This window comes from Arthroderma uncinatum (assembly GCF_011692745.1).
Source record: "Arthroderma uncinatum strain CBS 119779 chromosome Unknown scaffold4, whole genome shotgun sequence".
Classification (NCBI taxonomy): Eukaryota; Fungi; Ascomycota; class Eurotiomycetes; order Onygenales; family Arthrodermataceae; genus Arthroderma; species Arthroderma uncinatum.
This window is the reverse complement of record NW_022983866.1, coordinates 1,385,680-1,410,553: the sequence shown is the minus strand read 5'-3', so window position 1 is coordinate 1,410,553 and position 24,874 is coordinate 1,385,680. Positions and strand designations below refer to the sequence as shown.

Sequence of the window (24,874 nt, the reverse complement as noted above, 5' to 3'; positions counted from 1 at the left end):
TAAAGAAGCTAGAGGAAATAGCCTAAATGAAAATGGGGTCTTCTATCCGTAGGATTGGTATTGCGAAATGAAATCCGTTAACTTGGGGCCCACAGTAGAATACCATATCTAGAGCAAGATATGATGGTATATTGCAGCTGATGTATAGGCATCCGAGTCTCGAGCTCCTCAGTTAGTATCAAAGGAATTAGGTGATCCGCGACAAGGTCTCGAAGTAAGCTCCCCATAATAAAGAAATATTATCCTGCATTGCCAAAGGGATGGGTTTACACAAAGAAATAACCAGACATCCCCGCCAGCAAGTAGCAGTTAACGACAAATCCACTTCTTCGCCGGAGGCTTCAAATGACATCTAGAGTCGCTAGACCCTTGAATCGCCCGAGTCATGTTACAGCGAGTCCTGTCTTTGAGCTCTCTTCTGCACTCCGTATAAACGAGAAGCAAACGAAAGAAGAAATGCCTGCTTGTTGGGCATCTAGGAAAATTGGTCTTGTCGGGTGGTTCTTAGTCATCATCCTGTTAGCCACAGAAAAGTTGCATCTCAATTTTCATCCATCTTGACATCTTCCAACTTGATAGTTTCGAACCTGGCGGATCGGCCTGTTTGAACTTTGCTCTCCTCCCGCTACTCTACGCTCAAGTGCTCCCTGCTACTGGGTATCATCGCAGGGACGCGGACAAAGATGCACTGGTCATCGGTCTGTGCAGTAGGCTACAGGGGTACATCAAACGCACAGCCTGCTGGAGGACTTTGATCTATCGACGCTCAGTCCAGTCAAGCCTCTATACTCCGTACACATGGCCCGGTTCCTATATACCTGTGGATCGAAGCTGTCTAGCAGAAGATGAAATGACGTTCTATGGATACGAGGTCACACTCAGACGTGGCGGGCGGGAGACGGGAAGGCTGGCGGTTACATTTTAATATGAACTGATACATATTTCCTCGAGACAACGTGTATTGACTATCCCTGGGGTAGCTGTCAAACCCGGGCTGTCTTCCACTAGCCAGCCATCAGGATCAACTATGATGAAGTGAGTCTAGTGGTATGCAGCCTCGTCCGGTGACACTCGCATTGATAATCTCTTACTACCGTAAGGACTACATTCTCTCTTTCTTTTTACCTAGAAAAGGTAAAAGAGCTGCCAGAGACCTATGGATAAACATGTGGCGGTCTCATGTCCCCTCGCTAGATTAGCGAGCAAGGAACGCGGTATGCGAGGCAATCTATTGTGTTTTCTGACCAGCCAGCAGTTTCTGTATCAACGAACCATTGACGCTATTCCTAAGGATACATACGGAATGCGTAGTACTATGTACCGTGCGCAGTATACTCCGTATTTAAGAAGCCGAGCTTTCACCCTTTCTAAGATGCTGGTGGTCAATAGAAGCATCGAACCAAGGGCCATAACCCGCTTTGACGATTGCTCAAGCAACTTTATTACCCATTTCGTCCTTACTGGGCCTTGATTCATGAAATGCAAATGGATCCCGCACATCCCTTTCGGTCGGCGTGCTATATCGTTTATCGGAGTACCACGTCACGACTGATGCGGGTAATATATCCCATCCTACCATTTGCACTGTTCGGAATAGCATCAGTGGAGCCACTCAACGATCCTCAAATTAGTAACGATGCGAACGGAACAGACCCAAAAGTCGCTGCGGACGTCTTCTCGATCACCAGTCTGTTCAACTTCGAGGAGTGGAGGTCTCAAGGGAATAATATCCGACTAGGAAACCGAGTACAATGCTTCACCAAGCTGTCGATGGCTCTTTCGAACGTCGGACCCATCTACCAGGCGGGGACTGCCGGATCTGCAGGTGCCTTGAGTCTATTACCGACGGCTGGAGCACTCATTGGCGCACCAGCGAAGGAGCTATGGATACTCTATAAGATCATGCCCCTTGCTGGTGTTTTTGCCATGATGCTATCTCTAGGTGGGAACATCGTCCCAGATCTCTCTTCAGATTATGAGCAGGATGGTTTCACATACGGTGGCTGGATCGCAACTACAAGCAATGGTGATCTACACGAGCCAGTCAAACCTATACCCATGAACGAGACAAATGCCACAACGTTTGCAGACATGGTTGAGGCCCGCGCGCATGACCCGTTAGGCAATAGTAAACGGCTCTTGACTGCCTTTGGCATGTTCTGTCAGCTCTTCTGGATCGGCATCATCATATTTGCTTGTTGGTTTACGGGGATAGGGGGAATAGTCTCCTGGTGGTGCTCGGTAAGCCAATCAACCTTGCAATAAACTGAACATCTAACTTGATACAGGCAGCTTACCTCGATTTTAGTTTTCCGGCTGGATGTTAGGCTGGTACATGGTCGTTGCCCTCTCCTCTCTTTTTGCAAATTTCGCTGGCATACCTTTTACCCGACAATGGACGATACGGGTATCCAAGGCACCGGGTTCGATCCGTATTAGTGATGATGCGCCTGCCCTGTTTCCGCTTGAAAAAACAACGGCTGATACCCAAGGGGAGGGAAGTGAAGTTGTGGCCAAGGCGAAGCAAGCAATGCGGCCCTTGTGGTCGGTTACGCACCAGGATAGTCACGATACATCATCTACAGCAGCTACAATGGAAGACCCTAAACTGTTCCAGAGACCTCCCCTTATTACTCGTCAGTCCCGGCTGCTCGACAACCTGGGCCGGCACGGGTTTAACACAGTTGGATACGTCACGATGGATCCGTCTCAGCCCTTTGCCGTACCACGACAGGCATTTATGGTCATCATATCCGTCTCTGGGACTAGCCACGGCCATGCGGCTTTACGGGTAATTTCCAAGGCCATCTCTGTCGGGGTTTTTGCGGCCGGAACCGCAACATTTGCGTCGTCAACCTTGATCACGATCTCCGTTGCACTGACAACCCTCTGCCTTGTTCTCGGAGCAGGTATTTTCGGTCGAGTAGCGTCTATGTGGATAGCCTCACAGCTGATGAAAGAACACCCCGTACTTCATCGGGTGGTTCACACCGAGGACGACGCAGAGAAATTTATTTATCATATTCTGACGAAGCAGGGACTGACGTGTGAACTCCTGGGCCACGTCTTTATCAACGGCCGCTGTGTCCGGAGATACAGTCGCTGGTTCAACTGGAGTAATGTTTTTGGGATCCTTGCACCGCCATACAGCATTGAGAAACTGATTTCCAAATATTGACGGCATTTATGGAGAGAACGGGACGATGTTTCTTATCTTCATTTCTTCCTCCTTTGTTCCGTACTGTATATGCATATCATAATTCTCGAAATTCTCTATATAGCCCTTTTGTATATCGCGAAATGTTTGATTATTCAATATATACCGTTTCTATTTTGGGCGTAAATACTCCTATTTGTATCCATAACGTTCCCGTGGTCGTTGATATATGGACAATATTTGTCGTTTGCCCCTTTTCCCCTGGTTGGATGGAGAAATGGTCGGTCCGGATAAATATCACTTTTCTACTTATCACCAGATCAGATCACGAAGACGACGACGACGAGACCAAGAGGAAGCCGAGGAGGAGGCTGACATTCGCTCTCTATTACATCCCACGCTCTCTGCTGCTGCGGTTCTTCCATCTACAGCTTCTCGATATCCCGTTGACCATGTCGAAAGCTACGTTCGCTGCCATCGCAGCCGCCGGTATAGCTACAGGCGCCGGCGTCACTGCTCTGATATATTCCTCCAGCTCGTCTCGTCACCAGTCTCTCCCGCCTCCAACAGCTACTCGAGTTCCCGCAGCTCCTCCAGCACCATCCCTCGTCACCGCAGCAGCTAGAGCACCACCGCCAGCGCTTCCATCTCGCTCAGCCGCACCTGTTGACCCAACAGGCCTTTTTCAATATGGCTTCCCTGGTCCGGTCTCAGATAACGTTACCAGCCCGCCTCTGACCTCCGGCTATGATCGTCGAACTCGCAATCCAGCATGGGTAGCTGAGCATATAACCCGCGAATCCGTAGCTGAGAAGGGCGGAGACCGCTCCCACAGCCAGTTTTACGAAGAACCAACTATCCCAGCTGCGTATCGTGCACGATTAAGCGACTACTACCGCTCTGGCTACGACAGAGGACATCAAGTACCTGCTGCAGATGCCAAATGGAGCCAGGAAGCAATGGACTCGACTTTCTCATTGGCAAACATGTGTCCGCAGGTCGGAGAGGGATTTAACCGCGATTACTGGGCGCATTTTGAAGACTTCTGCCGCAGACTGACGCAGAAATACCCGTCTGTTCGCATCGTGACTGGACCGCTGTATCTGCCCAAACGTGATCCGGCAGATGGGAAGTGGAGGGTTAGCTATGAAGTGATCGGAAACCCTCCCAATGTCGCCGTGCCCACGCATTTCTACAAGGTAATCTTCGCCGAGGATGGGTATGGAGAGGAAGGAAAGGTCAGCCTTGGAGCCTTCGTGCTTCCCAACGCCAGGATTCCAAACGATAAACGGTTGCAGGATTTTGAGGTGCCATTGGAAGCTATCGAACGTGCGAGTGGTCTTGAATTCGCTAGCAAACTACCCGCCTACAGACGTGGTGTGCTATGTCAGGAAATAAAGTGCGACATCACCGTTCGCGAGTTTAAGAAGGCAAGTAACAGGAAGAACTTGCCCTCGTCATGAAACGCCGCATGAAATATCTATAGCGTCATTTATGCCCCCTTTTTGTACTATTTCCTGTAATATATCACTAGAATTAACCTTTCGGTTCCACTTGCACGCTTTATTTACATTGTAAGGGAAAATTCGATAGCACGGCCAGCTTTCAGATGTGCCGTGTTGCTTCAATTATGGATAGAGCACGAAAGGCACTACCGTAAACCGTTAAGTGCCAGCTGTATATATCTTATCCCTACTTCAATTAGCATTGGAAAGCTGTCCCTGACTTGGAAGCCATATTCTTCCCGCCGCCGGCAAACCCAGTTCCCTCGGACGATATCTCGACCAGGCCTGGCCGAATTTTCTCTTTATCCTTCTTCCCTTCCTTGCTCACCTTCTTTTCCGTCAAATCGGTCTCGCATACATAGCAGAATATTTTCCCCAACCGTTCCGACTCAGATGGATCGGTAGAATGCGGGTCTGGGCCTTTGTCTGCAGTCATGAATTGCTCCACGCATCGTTTACAGAGAACATGTCCACATGGTTTAGTTACTAGAAGCAAAAATTAGTCGTGTACCTAATGGCTGGCAGGAATACATACGCATTGCCTTGAGTCCGTTGCTAAGAGCTTTCTTACAGCTCGGACATATGCGAACCATGTCTCCTGTTTTTTCGTCTTTCTCTTCTGTGAAATGAACGGTAACGAGTGTTTTCAGGGAGTACCCATGCTTATCCTGTGGAGTTGACGCTGGACACAGTGGGCTGAGCTTTGCCAACTTGGCGTCTTCTCCATTCTCTGCCACTGTTGGTGTTAATGATGGCACCCAGAAGGAGGGGAGTTGGGATTTCGATGATTCCGCCTAGTAACCAGTCAGTTATATATGCAGAATTAGATCAAGAGAAAGCTTGAAATCAATCATACCTTCTCTTTCTCGATCTTCTTCATCATTTTCTCTCGTTCCTCCATCGCTATCTTCCGCATCCCTTCCTCGTCCAGCTCGAATCCTTCTTTCCGCCTCTTCTTTGCCTCTCTACTCTCCGCGGTATCGTCTCCGTTCTTCTTTGTCTTATCACTCCCACCCGTGCCACCTTCTAGCTCTCGTTTTCTCTTCATCTTCTCTTCGAGCCCCATGCTAACCATCTCAAACTCTTTCAACTCTCTGTCTCTCGCCTCAGCTGCCAATCGCTCATTATCTTCATCTCTTTCCTGTTTCGCTATCTCCCGCTCCTTTTCTAGACGCTTAATTTCCTTCCGCTGTGCAAGAAGGTCATTGACTGCGCACTCGCGACAGAACAGATCGCCGTTCGTTGCACAGGCGACCACTGGTTCTCGGGCCGGTAGAAGGCAGAGACGGCATGAGGAAAATGGCAGGAAGGATTCGCGAGATAAGCGGGTACTCTGGGAGCCCCAGGTAGAGCGAAGAAGGGATCTTTCGTAGGACGTGAAATGCGGGAGTGAGGTGTTGCGTTTTGAATGGGCCATGGTGGCCGTCGGTAACCAATTGGGTATCTATATCAAGTATGCTAGCGGTATGAGTTCTATACGGAAATATAACCCGAAACTGACGTGAATAATGATATAATTCAGTAGATGATAGTACTAGTTCTATCTGTTGGATGCAAGAAGGAAGCTCCAAAAGTTGAAGCTCCAAATCGATAAGGATGCTGACTAAGCTGATTTGTATACAAAACTTCAACTTCAACCTCAGCTTCAACTTCAATTCAACATCGCCTTCAATTCAACTTCAACTTCAATATCCCCTTTTCCAGGTTTTCCGCAAGGCTAATAACCGATTACCTTTTCTTTTTCTTCTTTTTCTTGTTCTTTCCCCCGTTCTTTTTCTTATTCGCAGTGCTTGAAGAGTTGCCATTTGCTATGAGCTGAGATCCTTCAAGTCTCTCTAGATCATGGTGCTTCTTTTCCTCCTCCAAAGTCTTGATCAGTTCTTTCAAGTTCTTAGCCCGATTTTCTGCGTCCTCTTCGTCAGCATCACCCCTCATACCCGAGTTGACACCCCCGTAATGGGCCCCTACGCGGCGGTCTGCCATATAACTCAGGCTGAGGTACTGGCCCTCTTGGATGCCCTGCATGCAAGCAATAGCGAGGCCTACTGCGTCCAATGGGCCTATCTTGCGGAAATCCGATTCCTTGGATAGCCCCTTTGTCGTTGTCCCGTACCCTGGTATTAGAGACGGGTCATCTTTCCAGCTGGTAGCCCTGACCGCGTTAGGCCCTTGTACTCCCTCAGCAAAGAGATATAGGGGTGAGGCTAAGGTAAGGAAACCAACGGCGCGGCCCTTGTCTGAATGGTAAGCGGAAAACCGAGCGGCCTGCTCCAGGATTTGCGCGCCCCGGATGTCAAGGAAATCCAGGCCGACGTGTAGAAGGTATATACGTTCAATGCACTGGAAGAATTTCACCGGATCTATACTGGAAAAATATCGCGTCTGAATGGCTGCAATATCTTCGTGGAGCGCCGAGAAGCATTTCTCTATAGTTTCAGTAGGGCGGTCGCATACATGGCAACGGCAAACAAATCCGAATCGTGCGAGCATGTACTGCCTTCTAGCTGCCGGTTGCATATTGACGTAGTCATAAGCGACAGTCACTTCTTCGCCCTTGCGTATGACTTTAGTTGCGCGCACTGCGACGTAATATGCCTCCTTGGCCTTGTCGTCCAATCCTCTCGACAACATTTGATGCGCATTCGGCGTGCACGAATGGTTGGTTCTCGAACACCAACTGCCCGCTACTCTTATCATCTTTCCCCCAGCCGTAACTGAGGCCGGGCATGGGATGCACGCTAGGTCGAACTTCGCACCCAGGCTGTCTGGCGTCCCATCGCCATGGCGCTTTTGCAGCTTATAAAAATAGTTCTTGAACCAAGGCCCCATATTTTCAAGCTGGGCTAGGATTGCGATGTTATATATTGTCGCACTGATACTCTCGTCTCTTTCCAGTACTGCTATAACTCGCTCGAACAAAATGGGATCACCACGCTCTATATTGGTGGTGGCAACCAGGCCGACTCCGAGCTGACCGACGTATTTCACTGTGACATTCCCGGGAGGATCATAATCCATGACAGCGGCCGGGACGCCGCAGTCGCGTGGGTTTTGCATGGTTCTTCGAGTACGGGTTATATGAATTCGGGCATAGGTATTTGGATAGATGAAAGACTCATGGTCCTTTTCGGTCGTCTCGGACCTTGGACGGATGCGTTCGGCTTCGATCTGGGTGGCGTTAAAAGGATTACCAGAGAAATGGGTGAGAGTCGTTGTGTACTGTCATATATGAAGTTCCATCTGTCAGAGCCCCTTCCCCCATTATTTTGCATACTTCAGGGGTATTACGATTGTTTTGATAAGTAACCTGAATAGGAAGGATGCCAGTAACTGGAACTATATCCATCTATTTCATTTCCTTTAAACAGCGCTGCCACGGGAATATCAACACTCATAAAACGTTTGTTTTAGAGCTAGGGTTTTGCTAGGGAAGGCCACCATGCTCAAAAACACCCTGCGCAAGCTACATTTGTTAGTAGGCAAATGGCAACAAACCCCGTGTGGAAGCCATATATATAATCACTTGTAAGAAAGATATATGCTTTTCTTTATAAACTTACAGAGATGCAAAATGAATGCTAGTACCATTTCTATACATAACCAGGCAGGAAAAAAAAACAGGAAAGAAAAACAGAGCAGTGTATAAGTAGGTAAACAATCAGAACATATCCCACCAGCCATCCATCCTTTACCATAGAGAAAACAATTAGAAAAAGAAAAGGGTAAGAGAGAGAACGTGAAGCATCATACATACACATGTCCAGCATATAGGGTGTACGTAGACACTCGACAGTAAGACAATAACGCAAATTAAATAAAAAACAGGAAAAGAAGATGAAAACCGGGAAGCCGTGTGGTACATCGCCCCGTCCAAAGGAGGGAGCAAGGTAGGAAAGAGGGTAAATGTTTCAACATAGCGCGCAGCGTGGGTAAGTAAGGTAAGAAAGAAACGTTTTATTTATTCCACAAAGATGAAAAAAGTCGGGTATTTCGTTACGTTATGCCATCCATCCATCATACGTTTCTTTCTAGAAAGAGAAAAGAAGAAGAAAATACAAGAAAAAGGAAAGTTGGTAGTCGAAATTGAAGTCTGGATGAGAATCGAAGTAAGGGCCGGAAAGGTGGAGGGTAGGCTGTATTCATGCAACCACAAGTTTTGCATCATCGTGAGAAACCTGATGTTCAGTGTTATTACCGGAACCAGGGACAGGAGAATTTCCAATGTCACCTATGGTAGGCGAACAGCGAGATGTGACCGCTAAGTCTGTAGTCTGAGCGGCATTTGCGGCGTTAGAAGCCAAGTTCGCCGCGTCTGGAGCCTCATTTCTAGCCGCAACACTACCTGACCTTGCAGGTTGCGCGCCCACTTGGTCCGGGCTATCACCTCCCAGAGTCGAAACGATAGAAGCCGAAAAAACCGAGTCCGTTCCGTCATCCACGCCAGAAATCGAGATGGAATCGGATTGTCCTTGTCCCTGAGACTGCGATTGAGAGGGCTGTAACTGCTGATGAGATTGCGGCTTACGCTGCTTTAGTCTCTGCTCTGGTGAAAGGCTCTGCCATTCGGAACCGAAGGTGATGACTGATGCCTTCTTGCCGTGGACCGTGAAGCTTGGAGATTTGCGCGCGAGAGTCCCCGGTTCATCCGATGTCGCCGTGGGAGTAGACGGGGCGCAAGGGTTGTTATTATTATTGCCGCCGCTACCACCGGTAGCTGTGGAGTGGATGGAGGAATGGGTCGAGGAATCGCGATCACGGCCCTTGCGGCTTGTGCGGTGGAGGGGGACGTTATGATGAGCTTCACGAAGGGTGCGTTGGAAACTACGGCGGACCTTTGAACGTTCTGAGGACGGTGGGGAAGAAGGATGTGTACCACTTGGATTTGCAGGGGCGTTGGTTGAGATGGGTGTGATGGGTTCTTTCTTGCCTGGAGAGTTGGGCGGGCTTGAGAGGGAGGCGGTATCAAGACCGAGAATACCTGTTTCACGAAGGAATCGCTGTTCTTCATCATCGTCTGTGATGCTGGGAGTTGGAGTGGCGGCGTTCGATGTGCTATCTGTGTCCGTGATGGGTGTTGTTGCGGGGTTGGGATTGGGAGTAGAAAGGTTGGTCTGTTTCGACGCAATTGTCGAAGAGATTGATTGGCGATTACTTTCTTTGGCGATAGACATAGCGTCCGACGCGACGATGCCGTTCCAATTCGATGGTTGAGAAGTTGATATTGATGCCTTCTCGGCCTCTTTCTCGCCCAAAAGCGTGGTGACATCTCCAATATCGCTCGCACCATCCATCATTTGCCCAAGGGCAAGTCCAACCTCTTTCTTCCAACCGCTACTGCCAACCCGTCCCTCTTCCTCCGCTAGATCCCTAGCCAATATTCCACGATGACACTTTAATCGTTCTAGCTCAAGTCGAGCCCATTTAATTTTGGCAGCCATGCGGCCTGCTGAAAGAATAACCTGCCCCCTAGTGCGTGGATGAATGGGTGTAAGATGTTGAAGGTGTCTCGCATTACGGAGCAGCATATCGACCTGACGCTGTGAAACGAATAATTTCTCATTCGCCTCTTTGATGCGTGCTGCCACCTGCGTGCGGCGCGCGGCATGCGCTTCATGTGTATGCTGCGGGTCTGCTTTGACAAGTTTTTCTTTCTCCGAGCCTCTCATCCGAATGCCGCTGGTACGGTATGTAGCCGCATGATTTACCAGGTTCATCCAGTCAGCCATCTCAGCATCGGAATTTGCGAGGAACACCTCTTCAAATCCACCATGACGTACGAGCAAGAAGGCATGTTTGTGTTTCTTGTAGTTTGAGTCGAGCAGCGCCACGGCGTCTGCAGTAGACATGATTGTGTCTGGCTTGAAGTCCGCAATTGGAGGGGTGAATGTCACCGCTGGAGGATGGCTGTCTTTTTTGTGTTTTGCGTCATACTGTGCAATAAGGGATTTAACCCATTGCACGTCACGGAACAGGTACAGCTGGGAACCAGTAAGGACAGCACCCCATTCCTGCCAGGGAGATAGCGCCTTTTTCTTTTTCGCATCTTTGCGCCAGAGGAGACCAACCTTGACGACACGGATATCGACTAGACCGGGTTGGGATTCTGCTGGGTTAGCGATTGACGATTCAGTCATAAATGCATCTGGGCGGGAACGGGCAGAGACAATCTGTAGTATGCATGGGTTGTCGAAGGTGTGGTTCAGCTGTGCTATGGAAGGACAAGCCGGTAGATGGGTGATTGTTGTCGGGGTGGAGGAGTAGACGTCTTCTAGTTCCATGACATTCTTGAGATTTGGTCGGAGGGAAGCGACTTTCCCCTCGAGGATGAGTGCATACGGATCTATTGGGTCCTTGGATGATTTCATCAGGTGGTCGGTGCTAGCCATCTTTGTCATGAGGTTGCTTCGTGCCTTGGGGGAGCTGAGGCGTGAGTTGAGATTGAGTTCGTCCTCGACGTGGATAAAGGGGGTGTAGCAGATGTTATCGTAGAAGCATTCGAGGATCTCATCCGCTACGCCTTCACCGCGAGTATTCTTCACATAGTCTGCACGCTGCATCTTGCGTTTATTGTTCTTGTTGAACACGTCCGTGTGCAGGATCAGTAGCGAGAAGGAAATGAAATATGCTTGCTCGGTAGATGCGAAGATTCCTGGATTACATTCGTGGTAACGATTGGCGAACGATTGGATCATGCGATCTATCTGTTGAGTCTCTCGGGGCAATTCAGCTTCCATGAGCAGTTTGCGGATAGCCATGTCCAATGGGTCCCCAAAGAAGGAGAACCCCCGCATGTATTTGCGCAGAGCAACAGAGTAGAATTCCTCGCTAGATTGGGAGAGAATGGTTGCAATTGCGCCACGGTGGACACTGGATTCGAGGCGAGAGAGGTAGGTTGCAGAGGTATCAGTGGAAGAGCGTGCTGGGTAGGACGAGAGTTCGCGGGCGAGGGAGAAGGAGTTGGATTTGGAAGTTGTAGGCGTCATGTGTCCTGTGCCGGTCCCTGGAGTGGTAGTCGGGGTTCCTGACGGAGGAGTGGTAGGCAGGTCGTTCAGATTCTGTTTTAGACGGGTGTGGATGCTGAAGAGGTCGCTAAAGGATTTCCTAGGAGCATTGACTGCTGGCGGCGTGATGTCGGGGGTTAGACAGGTATCTGTATCATCATGGATGTTATGCAATGAGCCCAGGGTTGACGACCTAGCACGGCGTTTTGCACGGTCTGTGGCGGCCGGAGAGATGGATGTCTTGGAGCGTCCTGATGTCCCTGAGTCTTTGCGGAAAAGCGGAGGTCTAGGGGAGCCAGCAGTTGACGGAGGGCGACCGGACGACGACTGGGAAGGTGACGGGAGAGGAGTAGAGTCGCTATGTAGGTCTGCAGATTTGCTCGATTGAGTCTGGCGGTGGAAGGACTGACCATCTGGAGGCGGTATTTTAACAGGCACCGGGAAGAGGGACGCTCGGCTCTTTTTCAGACGAGGGAACCGGAATATCGAGGAGGCAGCAGAAGTAGATTCCTTCTTCGAGGACTGGGACTGATACACCGACCGATCACCGGAACTGGCGTCAGAGCGAGAAGATTCAGATAGCCGAGCATTAGATAGAGCCGACTGCGAGTCCGCGTGTGCGTGGTTCCGATGTCCGCTGCGGAGAGAAGTGGTTGAGAGTCTTCCGGTCTCTTCGAAGCAGATATGGGAAGATTTTGCATTCGATGTAGCTGGTGGCGTCGGATTTGTACTCCTATCCTTCCTGGGCCTGCCCGTAAGCCCCGGACTCGAGCTGCGAGATACCACGTCCCCTTCGGAGACCAAGTTATGCGACGATTGAGAAAACCGTGATTGGTCCTGGCCGTGGCCGTGGTCCTGACTCTGACCCTGACCCTTTCCCGGCAGGTCCAGATTGTTGTTCGTTGGCGAAGTGGTGATGATTGTAGGAGCTAGAACGGTCAGCACGTCTCTATGCCGGCATAAAGCAATGAATTGGAACGACATACGAGGAAGCAGCTTGGGCACCGGCGGGGGTTCCGAGTTCTGGTAGCTCGACGACAATTGCGGATCGGAGGCATGGCGGAATTTCATCAGACTGAACCGGTTCCTCTTGGTCGCCAAACGAGTCACGGCCGGATCCCTGGCGTCGTTCTCCCGGACAACATCGAGCCTGCTGCCATTGACATCGTGCGCGAACGAGGAGCGGTCCCCAGCCACTCCCTGGGTCTCTGATAGCCGGGGCAGCGGGGAGCGAGGGCGCGATCGAATCGAGTGCTCGCTCCGGCGAGGCGGCAACTCCACCTCCGAGTGCGCGGGGGAGATGTGCTTCCTTGCAGAGTCCTTGGACGAGCTCCGAAGATTCCACGGCATCGTGATGGTGGTCGCCGTCGCCGTCGTGGTTGCGGTGGTGGTCGTGGTGGTGGTGTTGGATTTCCTCCACATCGCCCGCTGGTCATGTCATGTCATGGTCGGGACGGAGAGAGATGCCTGTCTGGCCAGTGGGAGACAAGGTCGTACTGTGCAGCGTGATAGAGTAGATGTGATAAGTATCAAGCGGACGCGGACGGGGCGGTTTAAAGGAGGTCGCTGGCTGTGAAGCGTGGTGAAGAGCGACGACGAAGAGACGTGAGATGAGGCTAGTGCGTCAGCCTTGGAAGGCTATTTACCGCGCAAGGGGAGCAAGCGAGCTGACAGCCGGCACCGTTGAGCAGCTGGGTGTCTGGATGTCTGTCTGGATGTCCTGATGTCGAGGGCTGGAGGACGAGCGAGTCGGACAGGGAAGACGGTGGAAGTTGAAGCTGAGGTCGGAGGAGGAGAAGTTGACCATATCCCGGTCAACGAGGTACCGGTACTTTGTTGTCGCCTTGACCCCTGACTATGACGAAGTACTGGTACTTACAACACTACCACAACATAACTTACAACATACAACAACGACCAAGCAGATACACAGGGAAGATACACAGGAAGATACGCAGGAAGATACACGGGGAGATACAGGGTACATAGGCCTCTTACTTAAGAGATACTACCGTGAGGGCGGGTTGGACGCTGCCTATTAATAGTATGATTACTGAGGGCCGATGCATACATTATACAGGGTTCTTTATAGGCTGCGTATACGGCTGGTGAGAGCCATTGGCTAGGGATATTCTTGGTGTGCGTCTCCTTTATGCAGTTTCTCCTTGTCGTGGGAGTTCTAGATGCACATTCCATGTATCGTGTTTCTAGCGCTTCGTATGGATGTAGGATCATCCTCTGCCATATCGTCAAGACGGTAGTCAAAACATCTTCGGGTCCCATCTTGCTACCCTCTCGGCCAGCTCAAGCGTTTGTGTTCCGATCTCCGCCAGGAAATCGTGGATGAGATCGCAATTCTTCTGCAGGAGTTCCATAAACTCTTCACTCGAACGCATACTGTCCACCTGGAATGCGACATAGCGAGCCACGAGCTTTCTCAGGTCGTCAGTGTTGCCGGCGCCATTCCCAAGAGTATTCTCATCAGAGTACGCGAACTTGACCAGCTCGACTATATCCCCGATCCGTTCTTTGTAAGGAAGAAACTCTTGCAGAGTTCCGTGGAGCTTCCCTAAAACCAGGAGTCTGAGGTTGTCGACTCTGTATCTATCTGCCAAAACATACAACTTGGCATGGGCAAGGAAGACAGGAGTGAAGTCTTGTCCAGCTGAGGTGTTGGAGGTGACGGCGTGTCTGATGGAGGATGTAGAGCAGGTCGGGAAAGGTCCCCAGAAGTTCTTGATATCGTTGCGTCCAACCGCCCGCTTTGGATGATACGGCTCGCGGCGTCCCCAGCCTCGATAAAGATCCTCCTCCATCCTAGTTATCAGATCTGCTACCTCGACACTCTCCTGTACTTCCACGAGAGGAGTCACGCTGGAGTCTACCTGCCAGGAAGGGTTGGAGTAATTGTCCTTGTAGCAGAATTCACAGAACCGGACAAACGTATCTTCATCGACGTCTGGCCACGAGACAGTTCTGGAGTGTGTTTCTGCCATATTGCTGTTGATGAGAGCATGCAGAGGGGAAGACTGGCTTGCTATAGCCTCAGAATACACTGTAAAGGAGGTTTGTTTGGAGCCAACAAGGAAAGTAAACATGTTGGAGTTGATCACTCTACTTTTTATTAGCATTCAAGTTGCTAGAATGAGCTGCTAGAATGGCTTACTGGGCAAAGTGACCATCCATGATGGCGTGAAGTGATGATGAGCTGTGGCAGAGGAACTCTTGATCTATGGTTAAGATGCCAGGGACTTGAGACGATCTTCTAGACTGGATTGTTTATCAAGATAGAGAAATTGTTTATCAAGATAGAGAAAAGAAACGAGGGAAGAGAGAATGTGGGAGAGGAAAGGGGGAAGGGGGATATCAAGGAGAGAAGGAAAGCGAGGCCAGCATCGAGATTGATATCTGGACTTTCTAACAACTGCACAACTCCCTCTCCTTCTACTAAAATGATGGTGATATTAGTATCGCAAGAGACTGGCGTGTTGAATACGTCTTCTATTGTTGTTCTCTCGTATCTAGAGTTGCATGTCCTATTTCAACATTTTCTACTAATCCCAACAACTAGAAAACGCTGATGTCTCCTGCACTTTTAGCAGTTCAGTTCGCCTTTCCCATACGACCTTCCAGAAAGCAGTAACGAAGTCGCCCCCATCTTGCAAGAGTTCCAGAAAGGCTGCCTCCATAGCAAGAATTTCCATCTTAGTTACCACATACCGCGTTACCAGCTTTCTCAAAGGGTCGGTCTCTTTCATCTGCCCGCATGTGTTGCCGTCATCATACGTAAATCTGATCAGCGCGATGATATCTCCAACCCGCCTGGGAAAGATGGTAAACCCTTTCAAAGTCGTATAGAGCTTGTATAGCACGAGGTCCTTGAGGGGCTGGATGCAGTATTTGTCGGCTATCACATACAGTTGGGCGTGTCCGAGGAGAACGGGAGTGAAGTCTTGGTCTTCGCAGACGTTGGAGAAGGGTTTAAACTGTTGAGTAGAGTGCGTCAAGTGCTCCGGAGGAGAATAATCGCTATCACTAAGGAGGTCTTGGGGCTCGGATGGGGCCTTCTTTCCATTTTTTCCCTTCCTCGGAAATGGGCTGGGAGATAGTTCTGCATCCGGCTCGTCAAAATATTTATAAATAGATAAAGGCGCTTCTTCGTTGGATGTAGCCCTCGCTTCCTGTGGCGGCTCTTCTTTCTCATCAGTGCTGATATCCCATGCACAGCTGGGAGGAGAATAGTCGTCCCGGTAGCAGAACTCGCAGAACCGAACAAATGTATCTTCGTCAACATCTGGCCAATCAACGATTTTGGAGTGAGCCTCAATCATATTTCTATTTATGAGCGCATTCAAGGCGGGTGATTGCTTCGCTATGGCCTCTGAATTAACCACAAAAGGAACCTTTTCGGGTCCAATGTGAAAGGTAAATAAGTTGGAACGGATAAGCCTACTTTAGAATTAGAGAGCAGTTTTCCAGAATGAGGAGAGTAAACTTACTTGCCAAATGGCTTATCCATGACGATGAGAAACGGCAACAGATGCCTCCTCAGAGTGGTGTAGCGAAGGAAGAGTTAAAATACTGTCGACGTGTAGGAACACTTGGGTATGGTCGGCAAAGAAGAGAAGAGAAAAGAAAGGATGGGATGAAGGAAGAAAAGCGAGACTCTTTATAGAAAGATGTATCAGTATTTACAGTGCTTGCGGAACATTGCATAAAGGAATCTCATAACAGGCGGTTGAATTTCATCCCCTTTCATTCTGAGTATGTTAGCAAATTAATGAGAAAAGACGAATATAGATATGGTTAAAGATAAATAAGACTTGATGCTAGAAGTTGTAAAGGATATTGTTAACGCCTTTGGTGGACGTCTCCGTCGGTATATCTTGGTATTCTCTGGTCTTTGATGGCTTGTAAAACATATCTCCTGCGAGGAGCATATATTTAGTATCCTTGGAGGTGGCCATGATGATCCTGTAGTATATATGCTGTTCTTAAGAAACGTACTATCGTAGTAACGTACATAGCAGTCATGAAGCAAAGAACTGTCTAAACGATGAAGGTATAAGATGACTGTGGCTGATGTGTGGCGCCGGCCACATCTTCGTATCTTTGCCCAGTTCTCTCCCATCCATGACTTCATAATGGTCGACTCGGCCAGCTCTCCCACATCCCACGATGAAATAACCGTTTGACACACGATAGACGCCATCAATTGACCGACTGACCGGATTGTCGATGGCAAGATGCACCTCTCCATGCGTATCGGCCTGCTCCTATCGCTAGCATCCTCTCTCCCGCTGGTCTCGGCTATCCCCCAGCACGATGACCAGGCATATACATTCCACGCAACCAGCCGCAGTGCCACTGCCAACACAGATCCGATACTAGATGTCCAGAAGGGCTCGTTGAGGGCGCCCTCTGCCTGGACGAGACTGCGGGATTCGCTCGTCGAGTCTGTTTGGGGCGCCCCGCGACGTGGCAAGGACTGTGAGATAGATACACGGAAGCAGTCTCAGGCTACCTCGAAGGCGCCGGCGACGCTGCAGGCGAGATACGGCGAGGACGTGGTGCTTAGATTTACGATAAAGACACAGGATGAGGTGAAGGCGTTGATTGAGGCGTCGAATATCTTGTTTCTTGATGTTTGGGGCACGCATGATGAATGGGTGGACATCCGCCTGTCTAGGGATGTGGTATGTCCTTTTTTTATTTCTTTCACTGCTATGTTTGATATAAAAATAGGTTGATGCTGACGGCTACAGGTTCCATCTCTTCTCGGGCTGCTCCCTGCCTCTCTACGGACATCTCACACTCCGTTGATTCGCGACCTCGCGCAGACGATATACGAATCATATCCAAACACCAACCCGTCATCACCATCACAACAGGGAGCAGGAGCCCGTCGCTTCACTCCGTCCGCCAGCACCTCAAAATCGAACTCCCAAGGGACGAAGAATGTCTTCTTCCAGGACTACCAACCGCTTTCCGTGCTGATTCCCTGGATGCGCCTGCTCGTGTCCATGTTTTCATCCCATGCCACCTTGATCAGCGTGGGCACGACCGCCGAAGGTCGCGATATCCCTGCTCTCCGTGTCGGCGTACACCCGACAAACAACGCCCAACAACCTCCCAGGCGTAGAACAATCGTTATTTCTGGCGGTGCCCACGCCCGTGAATGGATCAGTGTCTCCACAGTCTCATATATCGCCTACTCGTTCATAACTGGCTACGGCAAGTCCCGATCCATCACCAAACTGCTTGAACAGTTCGACTACGTCTTCATCCCAACCATCAATCCCGACGGATACGCATATACCTTCTCCACGGACCGTCTATGGCGCAAAAACCGTCAGCAGACCTCCCTCTCCTTCTGTCCCGGAATCGACCTCGATCGCTCCTGGGGGTTCGAATGGGACGGCAACTCGACGCGTAGCAACCCTTGTTCAGAAAGCTATGCAGGCGACGAGGCCTTCGAGGCGATCGAGGCAAGCCAGATCGCCGCCTGGGCTCGCTCCGAAGTATCCGAGAATAACGCCCACTTTGTTGCGTTTGTAGATCTACATTCTTACTCGCAGCAGATCCTGTATCCGTACGCCCACTCATGCGCGCATTTACCCGCCAATCTAGAAAATCTAGAAGAGCTAGGTGCAGGCCTAGCAAAAGCGATTCGCCGATCGTCGCGAGAAAATTATGACGTCAAGGCTGCATGCAGAGGCATCGTGGCTGCGTCTGGCGCTAAAGATAAAGATAACGACGAGCCAGTCGCTTCATATACTCTTGAGAGTACGGCAGGAAGCGCGCTGGACTGGTTCTATCATGATCTCGACGTACGGTACTCATACCAGATCAAGCTGCGGGATCGAGGTAGCTATGGGTTCTTACTGCCGAAAGAACATATCGTGCCGACTGGCAAGGAGATTTTCCAGGCTACGCTTACCATGGGGAGGTTTTTGATGAGTCCGCATATCCTCAAAGATGATGTAGATGGAATGCAGGACGGGGAGGCTCTGGATGAGGACGACGAGGATGGGTCGAACCTGTTCCGCGCACAGGGGCCCGATATGGATCTTCAGGCGGATTTTACACTCGACAAGAGGTCTGGCGAGCACGACGATGGTTCCGAGTAACTTCATTCTACCTATACTTTGAATTCCCTTCTCTCTATATATGATTGTTCTATTGATGTATAAACTTTTACCATCTGCCCATATATGTTGGTTATCTCCTACCCCTTCTCCCTTGATAAAAAGGCGTCTTCCCACCTTCTATCTCCTGCTGTTTTCTTCATGTTTTATCTTATACTCTGGCGTTGGGTTAGGCACTTCCGAGTACAGACTGGACGCATTAAATGAGGGATGAGGGGATGAATTGGCTGGTGGGTAACAGGTATATATCCCAGTAGAAAACATGCTCCTTTATGATTGTCTATATCTGATCAACTCTTCTTCTCTTCTCTGTCTGATATACTCCGTAATGTCAAAGTAGGTCAAAGTAGATCAGATAAGGAGTGAACCCAAGCTTTTCTACTCCACTCGCTTATATCTCACTTTTATCATCACATCGCTACAAACATTGTCATTACAGCTTCTCTCTTCTATATAATATCCAAGGGACGAAGAGGAAGAGCCTTTTCTCCCTGCCAATGGGGTTATTTCCATCCCAGTCCGCCAACGAACCAGGCATTGAATCTTCTGATGTGCGGAACTTCGGGGAAACTCGTTTTTTGCCCCTCTTTTTTCTGTCTTCATATTCCCCTGCCCTGCATCATTCTCCACACTGGTAGTCAATCATGGCAGTGGTCGGCCAGTGATTGCCGAGCTGGTTTCTGTTGTTTTATCTCTCGAGTTGCGCCTCATGTGAGGAACTGCGTTTTGCAATGCATACACGATATACACATACATGCACACTGCCCGCTCGTAGCTATCCCGAAATTCCCTACTTCCGATAAAAAGGAATAAGAAAGGAAGAACTAAGATATACACCTGACTCTTCTTCCGATCCGGCTATTCCTTGGGGAGGGGCACTATTTCACGGTATAAAACGCAACACTCACGCAGATGGGCTAGGGCATAGAACAGCACATTCGGGATAGTACGGGTTTCAGATCGATATCAAATGGCGAATACTGCATCAACGACTACGCCGAGCATTGTCTTGGTTGAAGAACAATCATTGACCGCTCAGGGGGAAGTGAAAGCTGCCAGATGGTCCATCATAGAGAAGGCCGAAAGGTCGCACCGCCGCATACCGGGGCTGAGAAAGATTCCGCTACCAGCCCTAGCCATTATATTGTTTGTTACGTTAGTCAATATATTGGTTTGGATTGCGGTTGGGATTGTTCTGGTGAGTTATGCTTGATTGATTCAGTAAGTGTATTAATGAGAAGTGCTAACTGATGACTAGGCATATCATCCGTAAGAATTCTATTGATACATTTCTGGAATATATTAGTAAATAGAACTGATAAGTCCGGTATACACAGATTCCTTGCATCGACCGCTGCTCTTTCATATACTCTCGGCCTTAGACATGCTCTTGACGCAGATCATATATCCGTAAGCAACACACCGCTTATAATACGTTTTTGTCTATTCATATGTTAACAGTTCCCTTAGGCAATCGATCTGATGACACGGCGTCTCCTCGCCACAGGCCAGAAAGCAGTGACAGTAGGGACTTTTTTCTCGCTGGGCCACTCAACGTATGCGTCCCTAAATTTATCGCCTACCAGAGGATTTCAACTAACATCCCTAGTATCGTCATTGTCACGTCAATCGTGGTGGCAGCTACTGCAGCAGCCGTATCGGATAAGTTCGACAAGTATGGCTCAATAGGGGGTATTATTGGGAGTTCCGTTAGCTCTGCATTCCTTATTCTCCTGGGAATCATGAACGGATATATCCTATATAAACTTATTCAGCAGATGAGGAAAGTCCTAAATGATAAAGATGGAGGCGAGGAGATGTGGAAGATCCAGGGAGGAGGAATTTTGTTCTCTATTCTTAAAGGGATGTTCAAAATAATCGACCGGTAGGTTCCTTCTTTCATAGGAGATCAACTTGATATAGGGCACTTATTAACGAAACTTAGACCGTGGAAGATGTATCCGCTTGGTGTGTTATTCGGACTAGGATTTGACACGTCTTCAGAGGTTGCACTTCTGGGAATATCTTCCATACAGGCTTCGAAAGGGACGAGCATCTGGTTAATCATGATACTCCCTATTTTGTTCACATGTAAGTTTTATACTGCTCCATGCACGTTAGTCCGCCTAGGTGCTAACAAGAATCGTTCAACAGCCGGTATGTGCCTCGTTGACACCATCGATGGTGCTCTCATGCTCTCTCTATATGTTCAACCAGCAACACACTTCCTGGGCTCGCAGTTGCCACAATCACCATCGACATCAACCTCCCGTACACCTTTCCTAGAGCGTGCCCCTCAATCACGATCTTCCCCAGCTGAAGAGCCCATATCCCGCAACCCACGAGACCCGGTTGCCTTCCTATACTATTCGATAGTTCTCACTTGTCTAACCGTCGTCGTCGCCATTGTGATTGGAATAATCCAGCTATTAACCCTCCTATTGAACGTCCTTAAGCCGCACAGAAGGTTTTGGGACGGTGTCCAAGTAGCTGGAGACTATTACGACGTCATCGGCGGTGCTATCTGTGGATTATTCATTGTATTTGGTGGGATAAGCGTCTTGATTTATCCACGGTGGCGACGATGGGCAGGGAAGAGGCAGACCGGCCTTCCAAACGATACCTGTGGTGACCAGGTCCAGGCTGACGAGGAGAGAGGGATTGATTGTCCGGACAATGGACCAAAAGTGGGAGGTCCATCTGCTTTTGAGGCGGGTGAACGGCCTTTAAAATTTTCTAAAACAGGGGACGCCGTTGACACAAACATCGTTTGAATATCACGTTACAAGTAACATCGATCGATCGAGCATCGATACTAGAGATTTACTAACCACAGTGATAAGCACGACGATCAAACACAGGTACAAGTAACAGGCTGCTGTCATAGAGCACGACTGTAAGGAGATGGGAAGATGATAAGTGCGATCTAGCTAGATCCCGCAGGGGTTTCCCTCACCCATAATGCATGGCGAGGGAATTGATCGAAACACGATAATCACTGGCAGCACAGCCATGTGTCGATGGATCGGCTGCTGTGCAACGTTATATAATATTACAATCGAAAGATGATCATCGGATGCACAACCACGCGTTGTATCAAACAAGATTATTTTGCACACATATATATTGAAGGTCTAACTAAATACAGGGTAATAGTTACAATTAAGTTATTGAGTAAAGAAACGAATAGCGAAAGTTCACGAAGCGCTGCTTCAAAGTATGCTGAACATCAAGATTTTGGGGGCAAACTTCTAGTTCCAGAAGTTGCTGAAGGTCTTGCGCCAGTGGTCACCGCCGAAGTACTTCTTCCAGAATCCATCGAAGTCGAAGTCGTCACCGGGGTATGGGGTGTGTGGGTGTTGAGGAGATGGTGGCTGAGGAATAGGAGCAGATGGCTCCTCTGGGGCAGGCTGCTGTGGGGTGGGCTTCTTTGGGGTTGGCTGCTTGGGAGATGGGGTCTTCTTGCCATCCCCGCCAGGACCGGGCTTGCCAGCGTTGTTGAAGATGAGAGTGTTGGTCTGGGTGCCTGGGCCGGGGTCGGAAACGACAGCCTTGCCGAGTTCCTTTAGACGGTCGCAGACGGCACCACCGGAGATACCCTCAAGAGCCATGATGTAAGCAGCGAGACCAGCGACGTGGGGAGCAGCCATGGAAGTTCCGGACATAGACTGAGAACCACCACCTGGCTTGGCGGAGATAATGTTGGAGCCGGGGGCGAAGATATCAACTAGGTCGGGTTAGTATTAAGTAATGGTACGTATATAGAGTCGAGAAGGCACTCACTATCAGGTCCCCAGTTGGAGAAAGAGGAGCGGGAGTCATCCTCGGCGGAGGAACCGACGGTGCAGACGGTTGGCTCAGAGGCAGGGGAGCTACCGTTGGCATCGGTGTTGTCGTTTCCGGCAGCGACAGCAAGGAACATACCATCCTGGACAGCCTGTGCGGCAGCACGGTTGAGGGCAGAGCTAGAGCTTCCACCGAGAGACATGTTCATGACAGCCTTGTCGAGACCGCCGTTCTTGCGGGCGTGCTCAACACTCCAGTTGATACCAGCAACGATACCACTGGTAGGGCCGCTTCCGTCGTTGCCCAAAACCTTGACGGCGACGAGCTTAGCCTTCTTAGCAATACCGAACTTCTTGCCGACCATGGTACCAGAGGTGTGGGTGCCGTGGCCACTTCCATCACGGTTGTCACCATCGTTAACCTGGTTGGAACCCCAGATGGCGCGGCCCTCGAAATCTTCGTGGTTGACGTCGACACCAGTGTCGACGCTGTAAACAGTCATACCCTCACCAGCGGAGCTATCGTAAACGTAGCTGTTGGCTCCGGGCTGTCCGTGGGAGATACGGGCAAGACCCCAAGATTCGACGTTCTTTTGCTCGACTGGCTGGCCGTGGACGGAGACGATGCTGTCCTTCTCGACGAACATGACCTGGAATTTGAAGTCAGCTTCCGTGACCAAGTAGTTCACCCTTCCCGCAACATACCTTGGGGTCCTTGGCAATGTCGTTGATGGTGTCCTCGTCGAAGACACCACTGTATCCCTTCATCTTGTTAAAGGTGTACTTGTGTCTCATACCAGCGTTCTGGACGGTAGCACGGCGGGTAACGTTGTGGGTGTGAGTGGACTGGAGCCAGCTCTGATGGTGAACGAAGTCATCATCAGAGGTGTCATCCTTCATCACAACGATGTAGGAGTTGGGGACGGTCTGCGCATGGGACATGGAGAGAATTTGCGCAGCATTGGCGGCGGACACAGCCGCGAGGGAGATGGAAATGAATCTGAAGACACCCATGGTGAAAGTGAAAAGTGAAAGAATGTAAGTAAGAAAGAAAGGTAAAAAAGAATGTGGACCAGGAAGCTGGTGTAAAGAGTGTAGATAGTTGGAACCTTGGTTGTCAATCAGGTCGATGAGGAGGAGGTTTGGCTGTTTATATAGATATTTCCCTCCCCTCTGTCCAGTCTTTTAGAGAGCCGAAGTGATGCCATGCCACCGGCCATAAGGGCGGGTCCCAAGCCTGTCTGAGCAAATAAAACCTTCGCGTTCAGACCTATTCGGAAAATAATCCCTGTAATATGGGTAGGAATCCACATCCATAATAGACAGCATGGCGAGAGCGACCTTCGCGAGGAAAGTCATGCTCGTGAAGGTTATGTGGATCGGGTGTGGCCAGGATAGAGAGCAAGTGGAGGAGCACCTCAGGGTTCATGAGTACGGAGTGCAGGGTGATAAACGCCGCCAAGAGGACTCCGAAGCGTTAAGCACGTTAAGGGAAAGTAATGAATGAAGATGGAGCTCACAGGTCCCAGCCTAAAGGGCAGGCCACCGAGGCGATGTTGCACGCCAATACTTTCTATATCGGCTTGCAGATATAGACGGATAGCAGTAAACCGGGAAGGCCGTTTACCTTCAGAAGCGCTGCCATGGGTATATTTTCAGCATGAATCTAGGGGTACCGGAATCATAACCGACCACCAACACCGATTTTGACTGACAATCGTGAGTTGTGGCTTTTAATTGAAACCTCCTAGGTCCGGAATACTCCGTACAATATTAAGCACCAAATTACAGTCGATTTGACACAGAGCCTTTCAAGATGAAGGACTTGAATTCTACTGTAGTCTTCTCCCGTTGAGGCGTTGTCCGCATGCACAAATGCACCTTCAGGGCGGCACCGAAGCTTGAAACGCAACTCCGTCCAGCTCCATATTTGGCCAAGGGGTGATATCAATCCTGGATATTCCGCAAGACATAATTTCGTTGGTTGGTAGGGAATGCACCCTGCTTGATCCTTGCACCTGCAAGGGGAAGCTCTGGCCAGGATGGCCACCCGCAAAACAGCGCGATATAATTGATGGATTTTAGCTCCGGTGATTATCTTGCAAGGGGGTTTACTAGCCCTATGCGCCACGGGCTGATCAAAGATAAACGGCCAGGAAGCCGTGGGAGGGGATGCATGCCAGCAACGTCCAGGAACACGACGGCGTCCAAGAATCTTTCCGGTGCTAGGTTCTAGAAAGGTACCAGGAAGTGGGGTGGGTGGTCAGACAGGGCGCGT

The 24,874-nt window shown here is 49.8% G+C and overlaps 8 protein-coding genes across 8 annotated transcripts; 3 read left to right on the top strand and 5 right to left on the bottom strand.

Moving 5' to 3' along the window:
* Nucleotides 1-1,551: 1,551 nt before the first annotated feature.
* On the top strand, nt 1,552-3,178 carry GIQ15_05774 (uncharacterized protein; the record flags this gene model as incomplete). The annotated part of the gene is made up of 2 exons (XM_033553191.1): nt 1,552-2,241; nt 2,309-3,178. 2 exons carry the CDS (start codon nt 1,552-1,554, stop codon nt 3,176-3,178), a joined length of 1,560 nt encoding a protein of 519 aa, XP_033404335.1.
* Nucleotides 3,179-3,426: 248 nt separating this feature from the next.
* GIQ15_05773 (DNA/RNA non-specific nuclease) lies at nt 3,427-4,620 on the top strand (the record flags this gene model as incomplete). The annotated part of the gene is made up of 1 exon (XM_033553190.1): nt 3,427-4,620. One exon carries the CDS (start codon nt 3,427-3,429, stop codon nt 4,618-4,620), a length of 1,194 nt encoding a protein of 397 aa, XP_033404334.1.
* A 238-nt stretch (nt 4,621-4,858) lies between these two features.
* Nucleotides 4,859-6,079, bottom strand: GIQ15_05772 (uncharacterized protein; the record flags this gene model as incomplete). The annotated part of the gene is made up of 3 exons (XM_033553189.1): nt 4,859-5,148; nt 5,198-5,456; nt 5,519-6,079. 3 exons carry the CDS (start codon nt 6,077-6,079, stop codon nt 4,859-4,861), a joined length of 1,110 nt encoding a protein of 369 aa, XP_033404333.1.
* A 311-nt stretch (nt 6,080-6,390) lies between these two features.
* On the bottom strand, nt 6,391-7,719 carry GIQ15_05771 (uncharacterized protein; the record flags this gene model as incomplete). Its single annotated transcript, XM_033553188.1, has 1 exon — nt 6,391-7,719. The coding sequence occupies one exon, from the start codon at nt 7,717-7,719 to the stop codon at nt 6,391-6,393; it is 1,329 nt and encodes a 442-aa protein (XP_033404332.1).
* A 1,082-nt stretch (nt 7,720-8,801) lies between these two features.
* Nucleotides 8,802-14,659, bottom strand: GIQ15_05770 (uncharacterized protein; the record flags this gene model as incomplete). Its single annotated transcript, XM_033553187.1, has 5 exons — nt 8,802-12,592; nt 12,650-13,091; nt 13,161-13,233; nt 13,310-13,518; nt 13,955-14,659. The coding sequence occupies 5 exons, from the start codon at nt 14,657-14,659 to the stop codon at nt 8,802-8,804; spliced, it is 5,220 nt and encodes a 1,739-aa protein (XP_033404331.1).
* Nucleotides 14,660-15,217: 558 nt separating this feature from the next.
* GIQ15_05769 (uncharacterized protein) lies at nt 15,218-16,182 on the bottom strand (the record flags this gene model as incomplete). The annotated part of the gene is made up of 2 exons (XM_033553186.1): nt 15,218-16,112; nt 16,163-16,182. The coding sequence occupies 2 exons, from the start codon at nt 16,180-16,182 to the stop codon at nt 15,218-15,220; spliced, it is 915 nt and encodes a 304-aa protein (XP_033404330.1).
* A 727-nt stretch (nt 16,183-16,909) lies between these two features.
* GIQ15_05768 (uncharacterized protein) lies at nt 16,910-18,793 on the top strand (the record flags this gene model as incomplete). Its single annotated transcript, XM_033553185.1, has 2 exons — nt 16,910-17,359; nt 17,429-18,793. The coding sequence occupies 2 exons, from the start codon at nt 16,910-16,912 to the stop codon at nt 18,791-18,793; spliced, it is 1,815 nt and encodes a 604-aa protein (XP_033404329.1).
* A 3,269-nt stretch (nt 18,794-22,062) lies between these two features.
* Nucleotides 22,063-23,610, bottom strand: GIQ15_05767 (serine proteinase; the record flags this gene model as incomplete). The annotated part of the gene is made up of 3 exons (XM_033553184.1): nt 22,063-22,538; nt 22,595-23,246; nt 23,302-23,610. The coding sequence occupies 3 exons, from the start codon at nt 23,608-23,610 to the stop codon at nt 22,063-22,065; spliced, it is 1,437 nt and encodes a 478-aa protein (XP_033404328.1).
* Nucleotides 23,611-24,874: the final 1,264 nt, after the last annotated feature.